Source organism: Salmo salar, chromosome ssa09 (assembly GCF_905237065.1).
Source record: "Salmo salar chromosome ssa09, Ssal_v3.1, whole genome shotgun sequence".
Lineage (NCBI taxonomy): Eukaryota > Metazoa > Chordata > Actinopteri > Salmoniformes > Salmonidae > Salmo > Salmo salar.
This window is the reverse complement of record NC_059450.1, coordinates 67,044,470-67,065,344: the sequence shown is the minus strand read 5'-3', so window position 1 is coordinate 67,065,344 and position 20,875 is coordinate 67,044,470. Positions and strand designations below refer to the sequence as shown.

At 45.7% G+C, this 20,875-nt stretch overlaps 1 protein-coding gene across 1 annotated transcript; it reads right to left on the bottom strand.

Annotated features, from left to right (window-relative positions):
* Positions 1-831: 831 nt before the first annotated feature.
* LOC106611673 (reticulon-4 receptor-like 2) lies at positions 832-5,132 on the bottom strand. Its single transcript, XM_014212117.2, has 4 exons — positions 4,927-5,132; positions 3,282-3,508; positions 2,832-3,065; positions 832-2,657 (listed from the first exon to the last, which is right to left on the bottom strand). Exons 1-4 carry the CDS (start codon positions 4,982-4,984, stop codon positions 1,785-1,787), a joined length of 1,392 nt encoding a protein of 463 aa, XP_014067592.2. The 5' UTR covers positions 4,985-5,132; the 3' UTR covers positions 832-1,784.
* Between the last annotated feature and the right edge of the window lie 15,743 nt (positions 5,133-20,875).

Genomic DNA, 20,875 nt, shown 5'->3' with positions numbered 1-20,875 from the left:
CTGGGCTTCAGTCACCATAATGGGCTATAGGTTCTCCCCAGTACTGTCCCTCTGTGCACATCTCACAATAACACATTGAGAGAGACACACACTCTGGTCAAGAGGGTAACCACAGACTTTAAAACAAGAGGTAGAGAAGAAACGTTTGAAGGAAACCAAAGTTCTCTTCAAATCTCCTCAATCTTTACATACAGTACACAAATACACATGATGGCATCACTCATGGCAACAATCACCAAAACAAAAACCAGAAAACAAGAAGAACGTTGAAGCATGGGCTTCATACACTAAACTACACAGCAGTGTCATGTATGTTGCTACTATATATAGTGTCATAAGTGTATCAGTACCTATGTACAGAGCTTAAAGTGTGAGATATTTGCTTGTTATTGATGGTGTTGACAGGAAAAATAGATTACATGTCAAATGTTGGTGCTGGAGAGACGCCCTCGCTTTCACTCCCTCGCTGGCTCTCTGACCTGGCCTGCTCTCTGACCTGGCCTGCTCTCTGACCTGGCCTGCTCTCTGACCTGGCCTGCTCTCTGACCTGGCCTGATCTCTGACCAGGCCTGATCTCTGACCTGATCTCTGACCCGGCCTGATCTCTGACCTGATCTCTGACCAGGCCTGATCTCTGACCTGATCTCTGACCCGGCCTGATCTCTGACCTGATCTTTGACCTGACCTGATCTCTGATCTGGCCTGATCTCTGACCTGATCTCTGACCTGATCTCTGGCCTGATCTCTGACCTGGCCTGATCTCTGACCTGGCCTGATCTCTGACCTGATCTCTGACCTGGCCTGATCTCTGACCTGATCTCTGACCTGGCCTGATCTCTGCTGTACGTCTTAACAACTTAACAATCCTTTCACTCTCACACTCTCTCTGCTTCGCTCTCTATTTTATCATCTCTTGTTTGTCATCATCCTTGGAACTTTAACCTGTTATCTCTCTCTCCTATACCTGTACATTATCACCCTCCTTTTCTTCATAGTTGACTTATATCCACCGCTCCTCTACCATTTCACTGATAGTTGTCTCACTACAGTATTTTACCATCATTGTTCTTCCTACTATTTCCTTTATGAGATGCCCTCAGTGCTTTCTATGTCTTGCTGCTTTAGCCATGGTATCGCAGGGAGAGGTGAAAGTTGAAAGGTCAGTGAACAAAGATGTCATGTCTCTGATGTCATTAAACCAAAAACAAAAGAAAGTGTTGCTTTTGAAAATATTTTCTTTGCAGAACTGGTATGCAGTGGTTTACAATGGTGAGCGCTTGGCGCCGTACAAAATAGCCAACGCCTGCGTTGTTTGCTGCGTATACAAACTAGTAGTTGTGGTGAAAAACTTCCTCAAAACATCACCATCTTACTGAGTGGTATGAATTGAATGCAGTATTGTGCTATATGTATGGACGTGTAAGTGTCCTGGTGTGTGATGTGTTAGTGCGGTGGTACAGTAGTGATTGGAGCTCGCGTAAACTGGCCACACTATCGTGCTGTCACGGGAATAGAACCTGCTGCTGTGGTGTCAACTCAGTGAAAAATGAGCTCAGCCCTATCAGCAGCAGCGGTGCCCTCCAATCAAATGGTGTTAGCCTACACTGCATCTCACCTGTGCTCCTGAGAGCAGCTCCCTACTGCCTGCCTGCTTCTACATCAGTGTACCGCCCCCTGGGGGGCCGGGGGGGGAAACTGAAAGGAATCAAGATCCAGGTGTGAAGAGAAGAAAGAGGAGGGAGAAAATAAAGTTGGAGAAAAGGAGCGGCTGATGGGGGGGATGTTCAGCCAAAGAGAAGCTGGAGGGACAGAGTTAGCACAGGAAGGGAGAGGAGAGGGAGGAAAGACGGAGTGAGGGAGAAGGAGGAGGAGGGCGGGAGGACCGGGGTGTCGTAACCGGGCGGACACTCAAGCTCGAAGCAGCGCACGGAGGCGTCTTCATTCCCGTAGTCTGCCCAGTACTCCTCCTGGTCCACCTTGGGAAGGTTCACCTCCTCCTCCGCCAGCTCGTACTTAGAGGAGAAGGAGGTGGAGGAAGGGTCGGAAGTCTGGCTGGGCTTGACTGAGGACAAGGGGAACACCTTGACCTTCTCCGAGCTCTTCTGGAAGATTCCTTTGGATGAGGACACAGGCTTGTGCTTGGAGAACCACCATCTTGTCTTGGTGCTAAAGGTGGTTGTGGTGGTGCCAGCCAGTGACCCGGGGTCAGGGAGGGGGCAAAGGGCAAAGTCCATCTCGCGGAGGAAGCGCAGGTCCTGTCCACGGCGGTGGGAGGGGGATGAGCACATCAGCTCAGAGGAGGAGATGCGAGCTGTACGGAACCACTCCCACAGGGGGCGGGCCTCACAGCTGCAGGACCAGGGGTTCCCATTGAGGCGGAGGAACTGGAGTGCCACAGCGTCCTTCATGGCCTGGCCCGGCAGCTCTGCCAGGGAGTTGTTGAACAAGTAGAGGATGCTCAGACGGCCCAGGTCACGGAAGGCACGGCGGTTCACCTGCCGGATGCGGTTGTCGTGGAGCAGGAGGCGGTCCAGGTTGACCAGGCCGCGGAACACGTTCTCGGACAGCGTGCGGATACGGTTGCCATGCAGGAAGAGGTGGGTCAGGTTGACCAGGTCGGAGAAGAGGTCATCCTGGATGAAGTGCAGCTGGTTCTCCTGCAAGGAGGAAGGACATTGTCAGTGTGTGTGTGTGTGTGTGTGTGTGTGTGTGTGTGTGTGTGTGTGTGTGTGTGTGTGTGTGTGTGTGTGTGTGTGTGTGTGTGTGTGTGTGTGTATGTGCATGCATGCAGGTGTATGTATGAAGTTCTACGAGTGTGTGTGTATCCATACCTGCAGGTAGAGGAACTGCAGGCTGTAGAGTTTGAGGAAGAGGTCGAGGGGAAGAGCGGCCAGCTTGCAGCGGTGCATGTGCAGACTCTGCAGCTTCTCCAGTCCCCGGAACGCTCCACCCTCCAGTCGCCGGAGCAACGGGTTGTCACCAAGGTCCAGCTCTTCTAGAACCCTCAGGTTGCTAAAGGCTCCAGCCTCAATCAGTGTGATGTTATTGGAGTAGAGCCAGAGAACCTGGCAGGGGGAGGGGTTGAAAAGGGGAGAGGTAAATAGAAAGGGGTCGTTACACAAAGGAGCAAGGACACAGGTCCTATACGAACACACAGAGCTCAGATGCTAAGCAAAATACTACATTTAAATGCAACACTATGCAATATCAATCTACAAACACAAACACACGAACACCTCATTCACAAAAGCATAGGTCCACACAAACACACACATTCTCACCTGTGTCTCGAAGCCAAAGGAGTCTGCTCTGAGCTCGGTGATGCGGTTGTTCTGCAGAAAGACGCGCTGGGAGTCGTAGGGCACTCCTGAGGGCACGGTGGTGAAGTTCTGAGACTGGCAGCTAACCGTCATGGGCGACGGGTAACACACACACAGCCTTGGACACGCCCCCGCCCCACTGGGCTTCAGCACCACCAACCACAGCAGCAGCCACAGGGTGAGCCCACCTGAACAACACACACAAGGAGAGAAAAGAGACAGGAATAAATGTAACACACAGTCAAACTCTGGGACATTATTTTCTCATTTTATCTTATTCACTCATGGACATAGATGACAATAATGGGACATTATAACAACAAGCAGATGCATTGTACAGTGAAGGTGGTCAGAGAAAGATGGAGTGAGAGAGAGAAAGAGATGCTGAGCTGTTTTCAGCACTTGGAGCTGTCCAGTGGAGTGGCGCAGAAAGTAGTTAATGACGCCCAATATGACGCACAAACCAAGATTATCAAAAGGACTGCTGGGATCTCAAGTCTGATTTATCGACCAAAGGTCTGAACAGTGGCAATCATTCATAATAAATGACGTTATACAAATCATCCTCCTATTTATATCTAGCTGATCATGTTACATAGGCTAGTCACAGGACGGGTTTATATTTCTGGGAACCCAACAGTTATCCAAGACTAAACAGCTGAATGTGCGTAAAACCGAATATTCTGCTCCTCTGATTCAAAGTGCTATCAGGTTCTATTACACGAGCTACAGAAGTGCCAACAAAGATTTACCCTAGTAGCTTAAATTCACGAGCCAACTCCACAAAAAGTTTGGATCACCAAGAGGTTACAGAGTATGGACACGCGTAAAACAAGGTAACCCGACCCGGCTCAGTTTCGCTCTGCATGGATTATTCAGAGGCGGTTTGGCAAGCACGGATACCCGGGACAATGCGTTCCGGGGAAAATAACATAGCATTAAAAGATAATCGCGTGCCCATTCAGCTTCGCGCGCAAGATTTTCCAACCACCTCACCTTCTGACACGGCTCGTTAACTCCACGCGCATAGGACGTGGAGAGGACTTGCTTAGGACGTGCGCGCTTGTGAGCAACAGAACAGTTTCCACGTTTGTTCTTGCTTATGAAATAACTAGTTTACCTTACTTGTGTCCTTGCTTTGGATTGCATACATTTTCTCTATGAATTCATCTACAAAGTTGTTTTACCAAATGTAGGATACAACGGTACATGCGCAAAAGTAATTTACAAAGCAGATGAAAACTGAACGAATGAACTACTGAGCTTTACACTTTTGAGGTGGATGGAGAGTTAACGGAATGAAGGTTGTAAGTGTCATCTTGTTTGCAAGAGCCAGATTCGTACTTCAGGGCCAACAACTTTATTGAAAAAAGTGAATAGGCTACAGAAGTGGCACATGCAGGCACGGTCAACCCCCTATTCAGGTAGGCCTAGCTGTTTACGCACTTAACTGGGAACGAATTCAATTGACTATAAATGTAATAAACAGTGAGTGTATAAACACTGTAAATCACACCTGGCGACAGAACCATCCTCATTACCATCAACCACATCTAACCTAAAACAAAACATTAAAGATAAAGCCTATGAACTGAAGTCAACTCACTCTTGAAGTTGTGGATATTGGAGCTCCGAGATCTCCGTGCAGTCGAGCGAGTCTCCATCTCGAACCAAAGCCGAAAGCGAGCTAGCCTGAGCGCTGAGAAAGTGCCTGCTATCTCCGCTGAAGTTCAGCTCTGGTGACCGAGTCGGTGCGGTTGAGTGAGTGAGTGACAGGGAGAACTCCCGGGATTGGGTTTATACTTGGTGAGCTGGCACCCACGGATGTGGGAAGCCGCGGAATAGCTCATACGTCACTCTGTATGGCTCAGACTCGCGCGGGCGAGGAGAAAGGGAGGAGGGGATGGTGTGGATAAGTTGCTCAGGGGAGGAAGTCACTGGAAAAGAGAGGATGGCCACGGTGGTGTGTGTGTGTGTCTGGGGAGCTTGGCACGATTCCAGGGCAGTGAGTTTAGATCACAGATGGGTGGTTGACGAGGATAAGGAGGTAGGAAAGGCTAATTTGACAAAAATACTTATTGCCCAACTTCCATGTTTTTAATTAGCCTAAGAAATAGTATGATATTGAGAATGTTTTCAAGTATTTTGTATTTCATGAAAGAGATCTACTACCTGTGAGCGGAGACTCAGTGGACATCATGAACGTGACGTCTACGACTATGCATGAATGAGGCAGTTAGTTACCTCATCCTCTCAAATGTATATAGTGGCTCTACTTCCTGTCTTGATCATGCGTGTGTCAGTAATAGCAAACATTTATAACCTTGGTTGGCGCAATAGCCTACCGTTGCAACTCATACAAGTAGCCTATTCGCCCTATTCGCACCGCAGCCCACAGATCATTTACCCCAGGGATTTGACCACAACCTTCAATCGACCTCAATAACTATGTTATTAAAAGGCTAGATCGAGTCGTGCTCCAAAATACGGAAGTTGCTCGACCTTTCAGTGCTCAGATGTTCAGAAGAAGATGCTGTCAAATCACCCATTCACGCGCCGTTACGCGCGAGACTGACTGGTTTATTTGTGTACGAATAGTTAGCAGGACATTCTGTCTCAGAGTCTGGACGTGCATTGGAGAGGACTAGGATCGAATGGAAATTGTCAGCTTATCGCTTGAGATTAGTTTTGGATTAGAGTATTGATTTGTGAAATTACACACAAATAAGAAAGCGGCCACAAGTTAGAGGTCTTCTAAGGTCCAAAGAGTTGGACCCAGACTCGAACGGACGCGATCATTTAAAAAAGGGGGACCCACAACGAACAGATCGAGAACAAATCAGACCCCAACCCAAATGGACCCGTTGACACCCAGACCTAGACCTTATCTGTACCGTAATGGTCAGGTCTACACCAGCCCAACTGGACCCGTTTTTTGTTTATCAGCCAAGTTGCTCTTCGGGTTAATAAATAGGTTTTATATAATGGCTAGGCCTTCTATAAGTCAATAAATCCACTTTACTAGCATAAAATAAATTGTATTTATTTATTTTATTTCACCTTTATTTAACCAGGTAGGCAAGTTGAGAACAAGCTCTTCATTTACAACTGCGACCTGGCCAAGATAAAGCAAAGCAGTTTGACAACATACAACAACACAGAGTTACACATGGAGTAAAACAAACATACAGTCAATAATACAGTAGATAAATGAGTCTATATACAATGTGAGCAAATGAGGTGAGATAAGGGAGGTAAAGGCAATAAATAGGCCATGGTGGCGAAGTAAATACAATATAGCAATTAAAACACTGGAATGGTAGATTTGACAGTAGATGAGTGTGCAAAGTAGAAATACTGGGGTGCAAAGGAGCAAAAGAAAGAAAGAAATACAGTAGGGGAAGAGGTAGTTGTTTGGGCTATTTATAGATGGGCTATGTACAGGTGCAGTGATCTGTATATATATATATATAAGACCAGTGGTGTTCTATTTGAGAACCACACATGCAAAGATCATCCGTTCACCTACCCTGCGTCTCACAAAGACAGGGCGGTTGAAACCAAAAATCTCACATTTGGACTCGTCAGACCAAAGGACAGATTTCCACCGGTCTAAAGTCCATTGCTTGTTATTCTTGGCCCAAGCAAGTCTCCTTAATGGTGTCCTTTTTAGTAGTGGTATCTTTGCAGCAATTTGACCACTCGTTTGGAGGTTTGTTAACACAGTGTCCAAAGAATGGCCAGATGTATACAGAATGGTATCGTCTGTGTAGAGGTGGATCAAAGAATCACTCGAAGCAAGAGCAACATCTTTGATATATACAGAGAAAAGAGTCGGCCCAAGAATTTAACCCTGTGGCACCCCCATAGAGACTGCCAGAGGTCTGGACAACAGGCCTTCCGATTTGACACACTGAACTTTATCTGAGAAGTAGTTAGTGAACCAAGCAAGGTAGTCATTAGAGAAACCAAGGCTGTTGAGGATGACCGCGGCCATTTTCCAATCTTTAGGAGTCTCAGACGATACAAAAGAGAGGTTGAACAGACTAGTAATAGGGGTTACAACAATGGCGGCAGATCATTTTAGGAAGAGAGGGTCCAGGTTGTCTAGCCCAGCTGATTTGTAAGGATCCAGATTTTGCAGCTCTTTCAGAACATCAGCTGTTAGGATTTGGATGAAGGAGAAGGGGGGGCTTGGGCCAGTTGCTGCGGGGGGTGCAGAGCTGTTGGCCAGGGTTGGGGTAGCCAGGTGGAAAGCATGGCCAGCCGTAGAGAAATGCTTATTGAAAATTCTCAATTATAGTGGATGTATCAGTGGTGACAGTGTTTCCTAGTCTCAGTGCAGTGGACAGCTGGGAGAAGGTACTCTTATTCTCCGTGGACTTTACAGTGTCCCAAAACCTTTTTGAATTAGTGCTGCAGGATGCAAATTTCTGTTTGAAAAAGCTAGCCTTTGCTTTCCTAACTGACTGTGTATATTGGTTCCTGACTTCCCTGAAAAGTTGCATATCGCGGGGACTATTCGAAGCTAGTGCAGTACGCCACAGGGTGTTTTTGTGCTGGTCAAGGGAAGTAAAATCTGGAGAGAACCAAGAGCTATATCTGTTCTTAGTTCTAATTTTTTGAAAGGGGCATGCTTATTTAAGATGGTGAGGAAAGCACTTTTAAAGAACAAACAGGCATCCTCTACTGATGGGATGAGGTCAATATCCTTCCAGGATACCCCGGGCCAGGTCGATTAGAAAGGCCTGCTCGCAGAAGTGTTTTAGGGAGCGTTTGACAGTGATGAGGGGTGGTCGTTTGACTGCGGACCCATAACGGACACATGCAATGAGGCAGTGATCGCTGAGATCCTTGTTGAAAACAGCAGAGGTGTATTTAGAGGGCAAGTTGGCCTGGATGATATCTATGAGGGTGCCCATGTTTATGGATTTGGGGTTGTACCTGGTAGGTTCCTTGATAATTTGTGTGAGATTGAGGGCATCTAACTTAGATTGTAGGACAGCTGGGGTGTTAAGAATATCCCAATTTAGGTCACCTAGCAGTACGAACTCTGACGATAGATGAGGGGCAATCAATTCACATATGGTGTCCAGGGCACAGCTGGGAGCTGAGGGGGGTCTATAACAAGCGGCAACAGTGAGGGACTTATTTCTGGAGAAATGGATCTTTAAAAGTAGAAGCTCGAACTGTTTGGGCATAGACCTGGATAGTATGACAGAACTCTACAGGCTATCTCTACAGTACATTGCAATTCCGCCCCCTTTAGCAGTTCTGTCTTGATGGAAAATGTTGTAATTGGGGATGGAAATGTCAGAATTTTTGGTGGCCTTCCTAAGCCAGGATTCAGACACGGCTAGGACATCAGGGTTGGCAGAGTGTGCTAAAGCAGTGAATAAAGCAAATTTAGGGAGGAGGCTTCTGATGTTAACATGCATGAACCCAAGGCTTTTACGGTTGCAGAAGTCAACAAATGAAAGCACCTGGGGACACACAAGTCCTGGGTTAACCTCACACAGGCCCTGGGTTAACATAGACAGAGACCCAATGACAATCAAACAGGAACCAACCCTGACCCAAGGGAAAAGTTAGCATTTTGGACTTGAACCCGCTTGGGTCCCAGGTCGGGTCTCGGGTATTTGGGTTCAGGTGAAGACCTCTAACACAAGTAGGACCTAACCTGAGTATGGATCTCTCCATTGTGAAGGGACAGAACACAGTGTGTGTGTGTGTGTGTGTGTGTGTGTGTGTGTGTGTGTGTGTGTGTGTGTGTGTGTGTGTGTGTGTGTGTGTGTGTGTGTGTGTGTTTTTCTAGGGTACATTTCAGTGGGTGGTGGGTGTAGTTTGGTAGAGATTGTATGCAGCATGTGTGTGTGTGTATGTTAATACATGTTTCGGGGGTGGGTTGAGTCAGAACTGAGTCCCTCCATGACTTGGGTCAAGGCTGTTCCATTTTCAACAGCATGACACACACAGTCTGTTCCTTATGGCAACACAGTGGTAACTGCACAGAACAATAACAATGGCTACTCAGAAGGTCAGCTCCACAGGCTGTGGAAGCATATGACATCATTCATCAGTAGAGAACATATTTGTGTGTATGTGTGTGTGTGTCTGTGTCTGCATCCAGGACCTTCTGCATAACAGCACTTCTCTGGATTTTCAACTAATCACTCTACCAAAAACCATTGTCACCACGTCAATGTATGCAGGGTGCAATGCTTGCTCTGGTGATCAGTTAACCAGCTAGCAATCTGCTATGTGTGTGCGCGCGTGTGTAAGTGCACAATGTTCCTTGGCCCTCTGGGCATTGGGGGTGGTAGTCAGCTCAGCAGGAGAGTTGGTAAGGGGTGGAGAAGGGAGAGATGGGGGGAGTGAGAAGCTAATTGCACAGCTGACCTAGGGTGGCTCTCTGTGCCCCCCTCCCTTCATCAATCACCCAGACATTGGTCATGAGTAGGCTGTGTGTGTGTGTGTGTGTGTGTGTGTGTGTGTGTGTGTGTGTGTGTGTGTGTGTGTGTGTGTGTGTGTGTGTGTGTGTGTGTGTGTGTGTGTGTGTGTGTAAGAGAGATGGAGATTGAATACATGTGTGTGTGTGTTAGTATTCTGTTGATGACCTATTGCAGTAGTCAGAGATCACACGCCTTCACTACAACTTCACTCTCTCTCTCTCTCTCTCTCTCTCTCTCTCTCTCTCTCTCTCTCTCTCTCTCTGCTCTCCCTCCCCTCCCACACACCCCTCTCTCTATGCTCTGGTACACTAACAGTTGATCTGGTGAACACACAATGTTAAAAATATTTATCCTCCTGTTCTTACACATGCTGACCCCTCTATCCTCAAACACAGGCATGCAGAGTGTGAATGATACCGTGACATTCGCTGGCGGCTCCATTTCTTTATGGGCCTAATAGTAAAGAAAAGTATAGGTAACTGCCAAAATAAAGGAAACATAAGTGTCTTAAAAGGGCGTTGGGACACCACGAGCCAGAACAACTTCAATGCACTTTGGAATAGATTCTACTAGTGTCTGGAACTCTATTGGAGGGATGCGACACTATTCTTCCACAGGACATTCCATCGTTTGGTGTTTTGTTGATGGTGGTGGAAAACGCTGTCTCAGGAGCCGCTCCAGAATCTCACATAAGTGTTCAATTGGGTTGAGATCTGGTGACTGAGACGGCCTAGGGCATATGGTTTACACCATTTACATGCTCATCAAACCATTCAGTGACCACTCGTGCCCTGTGGATGGGGGCATTGTCATCCTATGGGGACATAGCCATGATTGCCAAAATAATGGCCTGCCCGGAATTGTAATACAGGTGAAATCGGAAGTTAACATACATTTAGGTTGGAGTCATTAAAACTCGTTTTTCAACCACTCCACACATTTCTTGATTAACAAACTATAGTTTTGGCAAGTTGGTTAGGACATCTACTTTGTGCATGACACAAGTAATTTCTCCAACAATTGTTTACAGAAAGATTATTTCACTCATAATTCACTGTATCACAATTCCAGTGGGTCAGAAGTTTACATACACTAAGTTGACTGTGCCTTTAAACAGCTTGGAAAATTCCAGAAAATGATGTCATGGCTTTAGAAGCTTCTGATAGGCTAATTGACATAATTTGAGTAAATTGGAGGTGTACCCGTGGATGTATTTCAAGGCCTACCTTCAAACTCAGTGCCTCTTTGCTTGAAATCATGGGAAAATCAAAAGAAATCAACCAAGACCTCAGAAAAAAATTGTAGACTTCCACAAGACTGGTTCATCCTTGGGAGCAATTTCCAAACGCCTGAAGGTACCACGCTCATCTGTACAAACAATAGTACGCAAGTATAAACACCATGGGGCCACACAGCCGTCATACCACTCAGGAAGGAGACACGTTCTGTCTCCTAGAGATGAACGTACTTTGGTGCGAAAAGTGCAATCCCAGAACAACAGCAAAGGACCTTGTGAAGATGCTGGAGGAAACAGGTACAAGTATCTATATCCACAGTAAAACGAGTCCTATATCGACATAACCTGAAATGCTGCTCAGCAAGGAAGAAGCCACTGCTCCAAAACCACCATAAAAAAGCCAGACTACAGTTTGCAACTGCACATGGGGACAAAGATCATATTTTTGGAGAAATGTCCTCTGGTCTGATAGAACAATTTAGCCGTCGTTATGTTTGGAGGAAAAAGGGGGAGGCTTGCAAGCCAAAGAACACGATCCCAACCGTGAAGAACGGGGGTGCCAGCGTGATGTTGTGGGGGTGCTTTGCAGAAGGAGGGACTGGTGCACTTCACAAAATAGATGGCATCATGAAAATTATGTGCATATATTGAAGCAACATCTCAAGACATCAGTCAGGAAGGTAAAGCTTGGTCTAAATGGGTCTTCCAAATGGACAATGACCCCAAGCATACTTCCAAAGTTATGGCAAAATGGCTTAAGGACAACAAAGTCAAGGTATTGGAGTGGCCGTCACAAAGCCCTGACCTCAAGCCTATAGAAGATTTGTGGGCAGAACTGAAAAAGCGTGTGCGAGCAAGGAGGCCTACAAACCTGACTAGTTACACAAGCTCTGTCAGGAGGAATGGACCAAAATTCACCCAACTTATTGTGGGAAGCTTGTGGACGGCTACCCGAAACGATTGACCCAGGGTAAACAATTTAAAGGCAATGCTACCAAATACGAATTGAGTGTATGTAAACTTCTGACCCACTGGGAATGTGATGAAAGAAATAAAAGCTGAAATAAATCATTCTCTCTACTATTATTCTGACATTTCACATTCTTAAAATAAAGTGGTGATCCTAACTGACCTAAGATAGGGAATTTTTACTTGGATTAAATGTCAGGAATTGCGAAAAACTGAGTTAAATGTATTTTCCCTGCTTGTTTTACATTTGTGTCACGTCTACTCCCGGTCCTCCCCTCCAGCATTCGACATTGCCAGTCTACTAACCACCGGTCCTGTCAACCCATCTTCACGTACACTGGGCAACCACCATTACGCACACCTGCGTCTCATTATCAATCACACCTGGACTTCATTACTCCCTGATAACTGACCCTTCCTTCATAGAGCACTCTTTTGTTTCTTTTTCATCAGGTAGTATTGTTTGTGTTTCCATGTCAGACACTTCTCTTGTTTTGTATTGTTCGTTGTTATTAAACTCACTAACTGCACCTGCTTCCTGACCCCCTGCGTTTACGTTACAGAATACTACCTCACCTGAACTTAACCTCATACCCGGACACATGACCATTGGGATGCGACACAGTGACCACACCACTCACCCTCACCGTGGGACCCATGCATTAGGAAAGTCTTCCCTTCTTCATCAACTCCACACCTGTACACAAGGTAATCCTCAGCCTCCTGTGGTTCCAACGTCACAATCCAACCATCACATGGTCGAGTATGAAAATTACCGCCTGGGGACCAGGATGTCGGAGGACCTGCTTTCCCATACCCTGTGGTTCCACGCCAGTTGAGGGCCCTGTGAGTGTCCACCAGCCCATCAATCGGTCCTGCCGTATCATTGGTCCTGTGTGTTGGGACGTAAATGTGGACATCCGCCAGGCTCTGGAGCGGGAACCCGCTCCTGCCAACTGCCCTCCAGAGCGCATCTACGTTCCTACAGGAGTGAGAGATCGGCTGTTGACCTGGGCACACACATCCCTCGCCACTGGACACCCATGTATCATCCTCACTATCCAATCCTTTTCTGATAAATACTGGTGGCCCACTTTGGCGCAGGACATAGCCCACTGTCAATTCATGTTCAGTTAGTACTCAATCCAAATCCCCCCCGCAACGCTCCTTCCCCTTCCCGTGCCTCAGCGTCCTTGGTCTCATCTGTCCATTGACTTTGTCACTGATCTCACCTCTTCTGATGGTTTTGCCACTATTCTGGTTGTTGACAGATTCTCTAAATCATGCCGTTTCATCCCTCTCTCTGGTCTCCCTACCGCTCTCCAGGTTGCTGAGGTACTGTTCCAGCAGGTCTTCTGGCACTATGGCCTTCCGGAGGACATCGTCTCTGACTATGGCCCTCAATTCATGTCACGGGTATGGAAAGCCTTCATGGAGAAGCTGGGGGTCACGGTTAGCCTCACTTCCGTGTACTGGCCTCAGTCTAATGGGCAGGTGGAGAGGATGAACCAGGAGCTGGGGAGGTTCCTGAGGAGTCACTGCCAGGACCGGCAGGGGGAGTGGGCCCGATTCCTTCCTTGCGTGGAATACGATCAGAATATGTTGCGCCATTCCTCCACCGGGCTGACTCCCTTCCAGTGTGTTCTGGGTTACCAGTCAGCTCTGGTCCCTTGGACTCTGAGCCAGACCGAAGCTCCTGTGGTGGATGAGTGGTTCAGGTGTGCAGATGAGGTGTGGAACAATGCTTACGTGAGGCTCCAGCGTGCCGTCCGCCGTCAGAAGGAGCAGGCAGATCTCCACCACAGTGAAGCGCCCCTGTTCCATCCTGCATCTGGCTCTCCACCAGGAACCTCCCGCTCCAACTGCCCTGTAAGAAGCTGAGTCCTTGGTTTGTGGGGCTGCTCAAAGTCCTCCGGAGGGTCAGCGAGGTAACATACAGATTACAACTCCCCTCTAACTACCGGATCTCACCCTCTTTTCACGTTTCCCTCAGGCCGGTGGTTCCTGGTCCACTGGGTGATGCCATCCCCCATGACACCCCTCCACCTCCCCTGGTCATCAAGGGAAGCCCCGCCTATGACGTCAGATCCCTCTTGGAATCCCAACGTCGTGGGGGTCGGCTCCAGTACCTAGTGGACGGTCCAGAGGAGCGGTGTTGGTTTCCAGTGGACGATATTCTAGATCCCAACATCATCCGAAATGTCCACCTTCACCGTCGGGTGGGGGGGGGGGTATTGTCACACCTACTCCCGTCCCTCCCCTCCGGCGTTTGACGATGCCAATCTACTAACCACCGGTCCTGGCAACCCATCTTCACGCACACCTGGCAACCACCATTACGCGCACCTGCGTCTCATTATCAGTCACACCTGGACTTCATTACTCCCTGATTACTGACCCTTCATAGAGCACTGTTTTGTTTCTAGTCATCAGGTAGTATTGTTTGTGTTTCTATGTCAGACACGTCTCTTGTTTTGTATTGTTCGTTGTTATTAAACTCACTAACTGCACCTGCTTCCTGACTTCCTGCGTCTGTTACAATTTGTATACATGGGGCATGATGATGTCTGTTCTGTAACAATAAAAATGCACTATCTTGAGTTCATAATTAATATGCATAACACATTGCAAAAGTACAGTCGTGGCCAAAGGTTTTGAGAATGACACAAATATGGATTTTCACAAAGTCTGCTGCCTCAGTTTGGAAGATTGCAATTTGCATATACTCCAGAATGTTATGAAGAGTGATCAGATGAATTGCAATTAATTGCAAAGCCCCTCTTTTACCATGCAAATGAACTTAATCCCCCCAAAACATTTCCACTGCATTTCAGCCCTGCCACAAAAGGACCAGCTGACATCATGTCAGTGATTCTCTCGTTAACACAGGTGTGAGTGTTGACGAGGACAAGGCTGGAGATCACTCTGTCATGCTGATTGAGTTCAAATAACAGACTGGAAGCTTCAAAAGGAGGGTGGTGCTTGGAATCATTGTTCTTCCTCTGTCAATCATGGTTAACTGCAAGGAAACACGTGCCGTCATCATTGCTTTGCACAAAAAGGGCTTCACAGGCAAGTATATTGCTGCCAGTAAGATTGCACCTAAATTAACCATTTATCGGATCATCAAGAACTTCAAGGAGAGCAGTTCAATTGTTGTGAAGAAGGCTTCAGGGCGCCCAAGAAAGTCCAGCAAGCACCAGGACCGTCTCCTAAAGTTGATTCAGCTGCGGGATCGGGGCACCACCAGTACAGAGCTTGCTCAAGAATGGCAGCAGGCAGGTGTGAGTGCATCTGCACGCACAGTGAGGCGAAGACTTTTGGAGGATGGCCTGGTGTCAAGAAGGGCAGCAAAAAGGCCATTTCTCTCCAGGAAAAACATCAGGGACAGATTGATATTCTGCAAAAGGTACAGGGATTGGACTGCTGAGGACTGGGGTAAAGTCATTTTCTCTGATGAATCACCTTTCCGAATGTTTGGGACATCCGGATAAAAGCTTGTCCGGAGAAGACAAGCTAAGCGCTACCATCAGTCCTGTGTCATGCCAACAGTAAAGCATCCTGAGACCATTCATGTGTGGTGTTGCTTCTCAGCCAAGGGAGTGGGCTCACTCACAATTTTGACTAAGAACACAGCCATGAATAAAGAATGGTACCAGCACATCCTCCAAGAGTAACTTCTCCCAACCATCCAGGAACAGTTTGGTGACGAACAATGCCTTTTACAGCATGATGGAGCACCTTGCCATAAGGCAAAAGTGATAAAGAAGTGGCTCGGGGAACAAAACATTGATATTTTGGGTCTATGGCCAGGAAACTCCCCAGACCTTAATCCCATTGAGAATTTGTGGTCAATCCTCAAGAGGCGGGTGGACCAACAAAAATCCACAAATTCGGACAAACTCCAAGCATTGATTATGCAAAAATGGGCTGCCATCAGTCAGGATGTGGCCCAGAAGTTAATTGACAGCATGCCAGGGCGGATTGCAGAGGTCTTGAAAAAGAAGGGTCAACACTGCAAATATTGACTCTTTGCATCAACTTCATGTAATTGTCAATAAAAGCCTTTGACACTTATGAAATGCTTGTAATTATACTTCAGTATTCCATAGTAACATCTGACAAAAATATCTAAAGACACTGAAGCAGAAACTTTGTGGAAATTAATATTTGTGTCATTCTCAAAACTTTTAGCCACGACTGTACTATGCATAAAACTGACAAAATGTAATAATTTGTATGGTGGCCATCGGCTCAACTTACCCCAAGGCAAACATTTTGACTATAGTCCACATACCTACAAGGATGCCCTTTCATGCTTGGTTGAGGACCTCATATTGTAGCTTATAGAGACCCCAACGGATGTATAAAACGATCTTAAAACTACTTTGGTTCAGATACAAGCATCATGAAACCAATAACACAAATTCATTTGACTTTGTGAAAATCAGATTTTTTGAACCTAACTTGCTTACCACTTTTCCATAGGGGGTTCATCCTTCAGACTCCATGAAATGACTCCCTAAATATTTGGTCACAAGATTCATTTTGTGTTAGGTTTCAACTTACCCCACTCTCCCCTAATGACATTCTTGTAGCCTGAATTAATGAATGCCCTTCCTGACAAATTTACATTTTTTTTTGTAGAGGAAAGTCGACAACTGAAAAGGGGCTGAAATATGGGACGCAAATACATCTGTCTGTCTTCCCCGATCTCATTGGTCCTGGAAACTTTGAGCATCCCGTTGAAACAATGTTGCAAGTTCGCTAGCGGGCTGTACTGAACGCTCTGGTGACAAACAAACTTTGCTGCCCTGTTTTCAATTGTCCACAATTGTCCACTATTCAAGTAAGTAAATACATTTCGAAAATGTAAAAAAAATAAAATAATGTATTATTAGCTAACTAGCTACAGTGCAGGCTAACTCAAATGAGCTAGCTAGTTGGCTAGCCAACTTCACATACTGTATAGATAGCTAGCTAAGTGAATGAATGAAATATCACCATCTACCTAACTTCATATCTTGATGTATTTATCACTGTAAAAACACAAACTCCAAATGCATTTGTAGGCAGTTAGCTAACGGCTATGGAGGAGGGTGATAGGATAGCAGCCCCAACTGTCATGAGAGAGTAGGTTATTCTGGATAAGGCAGGTACTTTTGTGTAGTTCCAGTCCCTAGAAGTGAGGATGAAGATAATAGTAACATAATTTTCAGTGTGGTCTAATTTGACTATAATGAAGTCTGTTTTCTTGTGATGTTTTCTGTCCTCAGATACAGAGAGCTATGAAAGCCTGTCTGCAGATGAAGAGGTCCCAATGAAGAGCAGTGGTTCACATTGTCTTCCAGATTCCTTCAACAGTTAACGTGTAGGGCACTGCAAGGTTGGGTGACCAGGGCCATCTGGGACTGCCTCCTGGAGGAATTCAGGTGTGTGATAGCAACCTGTGTCCTGCATAACTTCATGAGGATGGACACGAGGACCAGGAGGGGATCTGCAGCTCGCCGCCGTGTGCCAGAGGAGAAGTCTGCTGCTCTGCAGGATGTTTCAATGATGGGGTCCAACAACGCAGCAAGAGAGGAAATCTGTGTGCGGGAGATCTTCACCTCCTACTTCTTCGAAGAGGTTGCTGTTCCCTGGCAACACTATGCACAACCAAAGGCTCTTTTTAAGAGTCATTCACATTGCAATAAGAGTATTCTTCCATTTACTTAGCTATGTCAACGGCAGTTATTCAATTCCCAGGTTCTCTCCCTTTGATTTCTACTTCTCAGGTGAGGGTGTTGTTTAGGTAAGGGTGTTGTTTAGGTAAGGGTGTGATGTCTGTAGAAAAACAAAACGGGATATTTCAAATCACCCATATTGAAAAAATGTAGAACAATTAGACACCCTATAACCCACACCTACACACTCATGTATCAATCTGATTGATGGATTGTGTTGTGCAGTAAGCAGGCTCAGGTGTATAGCTGTGGCTCCTTCCATCTTCAAAGAATAGACAAGAGGGCCAACCATGGAGAATAGTAAGACACTTCATTATTTCTGTAACTATGCTATATCGTTTGTCCGTTCATGTTTTTCAGCATAAAGTACTCTGCAGCCACTTAGAGTGGTGTGGACACCAGGTGAGGCCACACACACACAGTTTCCTGTGTCTTTAACTACCTTATTTTCTCAATAAGTCTCTCTCTTTCACTTCATCCCTCTCTCCTCTTCTCCCTAAATCCTCTTGGTTATATCAGCTGTGTCGGTGAACCCCTCCCGCTTCTGAACTGGCTACATGGGGCGGCAGAGTAGCCTAGTGGTTAGAGTGTTGGACTAGTAACCGAAAGTTTGCAAGTTCAAATCACTGAGCCGACAAGGTACAAATCTGTCATTCTGCCCAAGTTAACCCACTGTTCCTAGGCTGTCATTAAAAATAAGAATTTGTTTTTAACTAACTTGCCTAGTTAAATAAAGGTAAAAAAATCAAATGAAGGACACAGCGAGGTGAGAGGTCACTTGGTCAGGTCAACAGGAAGAATTATTATAGAGATGCAGTAGTCCCAGAGTTAATGATCCAAGGGCAGTTTTGCATTTCACCTCCTGATTATGATGATGACTAACAATCTTAGAATTAAAAATAAAAACACAAGGCTAAAACATGCTATTGCTCTGTCTCTCGTCTGCAGGTATGTTTTGATGTGAGAGGATGCCAACCCCCAGTCCCATCATCGCCACCTCACCCGCTTTTAAGAACCTTTGGGCCGACGAGAGACACTGTTATGTAATTGTGATGAACTGAGAGAATATTTAGGTAGCACTGTGATTTATTAATCATATGCTGCCTTCCCTGCTTCTATGTCTTACCTCTTTCCCTTTCTGTCTTTTACACCTCTCTCGCCACCTCCTTTCTTCCTGTTTTTATAATGCACAACAGATGTGCATTGAAGTACAGATTGAACTTGTATTTATAATATTACAATAATAATATTTATAATGCATGTATTTATAACACTTGGACAATTAACATCTTTCAATAAAGCGTTTACATTCTCTACTGGTTGAAATTAAGTCTCATTTGATGAAATACTACATCTATCCTGTTTATCAGATCAATGCAGATGAAGGGCATTAGATGTTGAGATGAACTGATTTTAGAGTATTTACATGATGCATAGGAAGTGTAGTGTACTGTTTTTTAAATGTCTATATATATGGATTCTAGTCTGGTTACACATTAACTAATGTCCCAGGACCAGGATTGGTAAACACTGAAGTATATAATTGTAATACATACATGCAGACACAGCATCATTCAAAGACTGGAATTTGATACTCCTGGTATTGGATATGACTGAAAAATTATCTCAAAGACATTCATACCTGAACCACACCTTTATTTGCCAAGGTAGAGCACATGTTGATTTACTAAACGCCAATGTCATTCAGATTTTTAACACCTCCGACTAATATATATACCAAACCCAATAGCTAACGACAAATTGTACTTTGCAGTAATGCTTTAGTGTACCCGCTCCTGTTTGCGTTGTTTCAGGTAGTCCTACAACCAATTCCAACATACACAGTAGCTAGTCAGCTAGTGTAACGGCTGTCGTAGAGAGGGGACCAAAGCGCAGCGTGTTGAGTGCTCATGATGATACTTTATTATAACTCAAAATACTGAAGCAAAATAACAAAGAGGAAAAAACGACAGCGCACAGTTCTGTCAAGTACAGAGACTAAACAGAAAATAACTGCCCACAAACACAGGTGGAAAAAAACCCTACTTAAATATGATCTCCAATTAGAGACAACAAGGGCCAGGTGTCTCTAATTGGAGATCATCCCAAAAAAACAACATAGAAATGGAAAAACTAGAACTAAACATAAAAATAGAAAACATAGAAAAACACAAAACACCCCCTGTCACGCCCTGACCTGCTCTACCATAGAAAATAACATCTTACAGTGGTCAGGACGTGACAGCTAGCTTGCTAAATCGCGATTTTTGTAAATGAACTTTATGATAAAAAAAATATGCATAATCATTTGTCTGTACATTAACTAACATATTCCTGTCAGCTGTACATTTTTTGCATGATTCGTTAAGACGTTATAATCACTTACATTTGCTTCCATCTTAGTATTTTGTCAGCCATCTGCTGAAGAAAGTCTCCTATGGAACGCCGTAGTATGAGTCTCCAGCTTTGGGTCGCATAACGTCAAATTCGTCATGGGAACCACTCGATATGATTGGTCATCGCCCAGCGGTCGCCGCTGGTGATTTGCATAAAGTTGGGAATAGTTTATCTTTTTCACCGCCTCCCACGCCACCTTCGCACCGCCCAAAGGTTCCCAGCCCTCTCCGCTTCTCACCGCTTTCCTTCCATTGAAATGAAAGGGACGCGCTGTTTCACCGCGTGGCAACCTGTGCTAGTGTATCATGCCCGTGAGGCAGGCGGAGCAGAGAGATGAACGTGGTTGAAAGAACCCGAACCACGTTTAAACCATGACAGAGAGGTGGGGGTGATCGTTTCATTTGAAATAAGCTTTTATTTTCATATTTACCGCTGTAGCAGTACAACATTGGAATTTAAACAAATTGGAGAATGGTTAAATTAGAGACCCCCCCCCCCTTAGTTTAACTTTTGTTGCATTAAGGGGAGCTCATGTCTCATTCGAATGGGTTGAGCCTTCCCTAACCCTAATTTGTACACTGCACACTGCACTCATGCACCCCCCCACACATGCACCAACCTTCATAGGCACCTACACAAAATCAGGCATGAACACATACAGTACAGAGCCAAACCCACCTAGACACGTTTCTACAAACGCAAACATACTGTAAAAACATAAGGACAAGCATATTCAAAAACACCCACGTGCACACCCCCACATACCAAGGGACA

Coding starts and splice junctions, on each gene's coding strand:
- LOC106611673 (XM_014212117.2), bottom strand. CDS start 4,984: ATGGAGACTCGCTCGACTGCACGGAGATCTCGGAGCTCCAATATCCAC. Junction 3,509..4,926: donor CAATATCCACAACTTCAAGA/GTGAGTTGACTT, acceptor TGTGTTGTTCAG/GTGGGCTCACCCTGTGGCTG. Junction 2,658..2,831: donor TGCAGTTCCTCTACCTGCAG/GTATGGATACAC, acceptor TCCTCCTTGCAG/GAGAACCAGCTGCACTTCAT.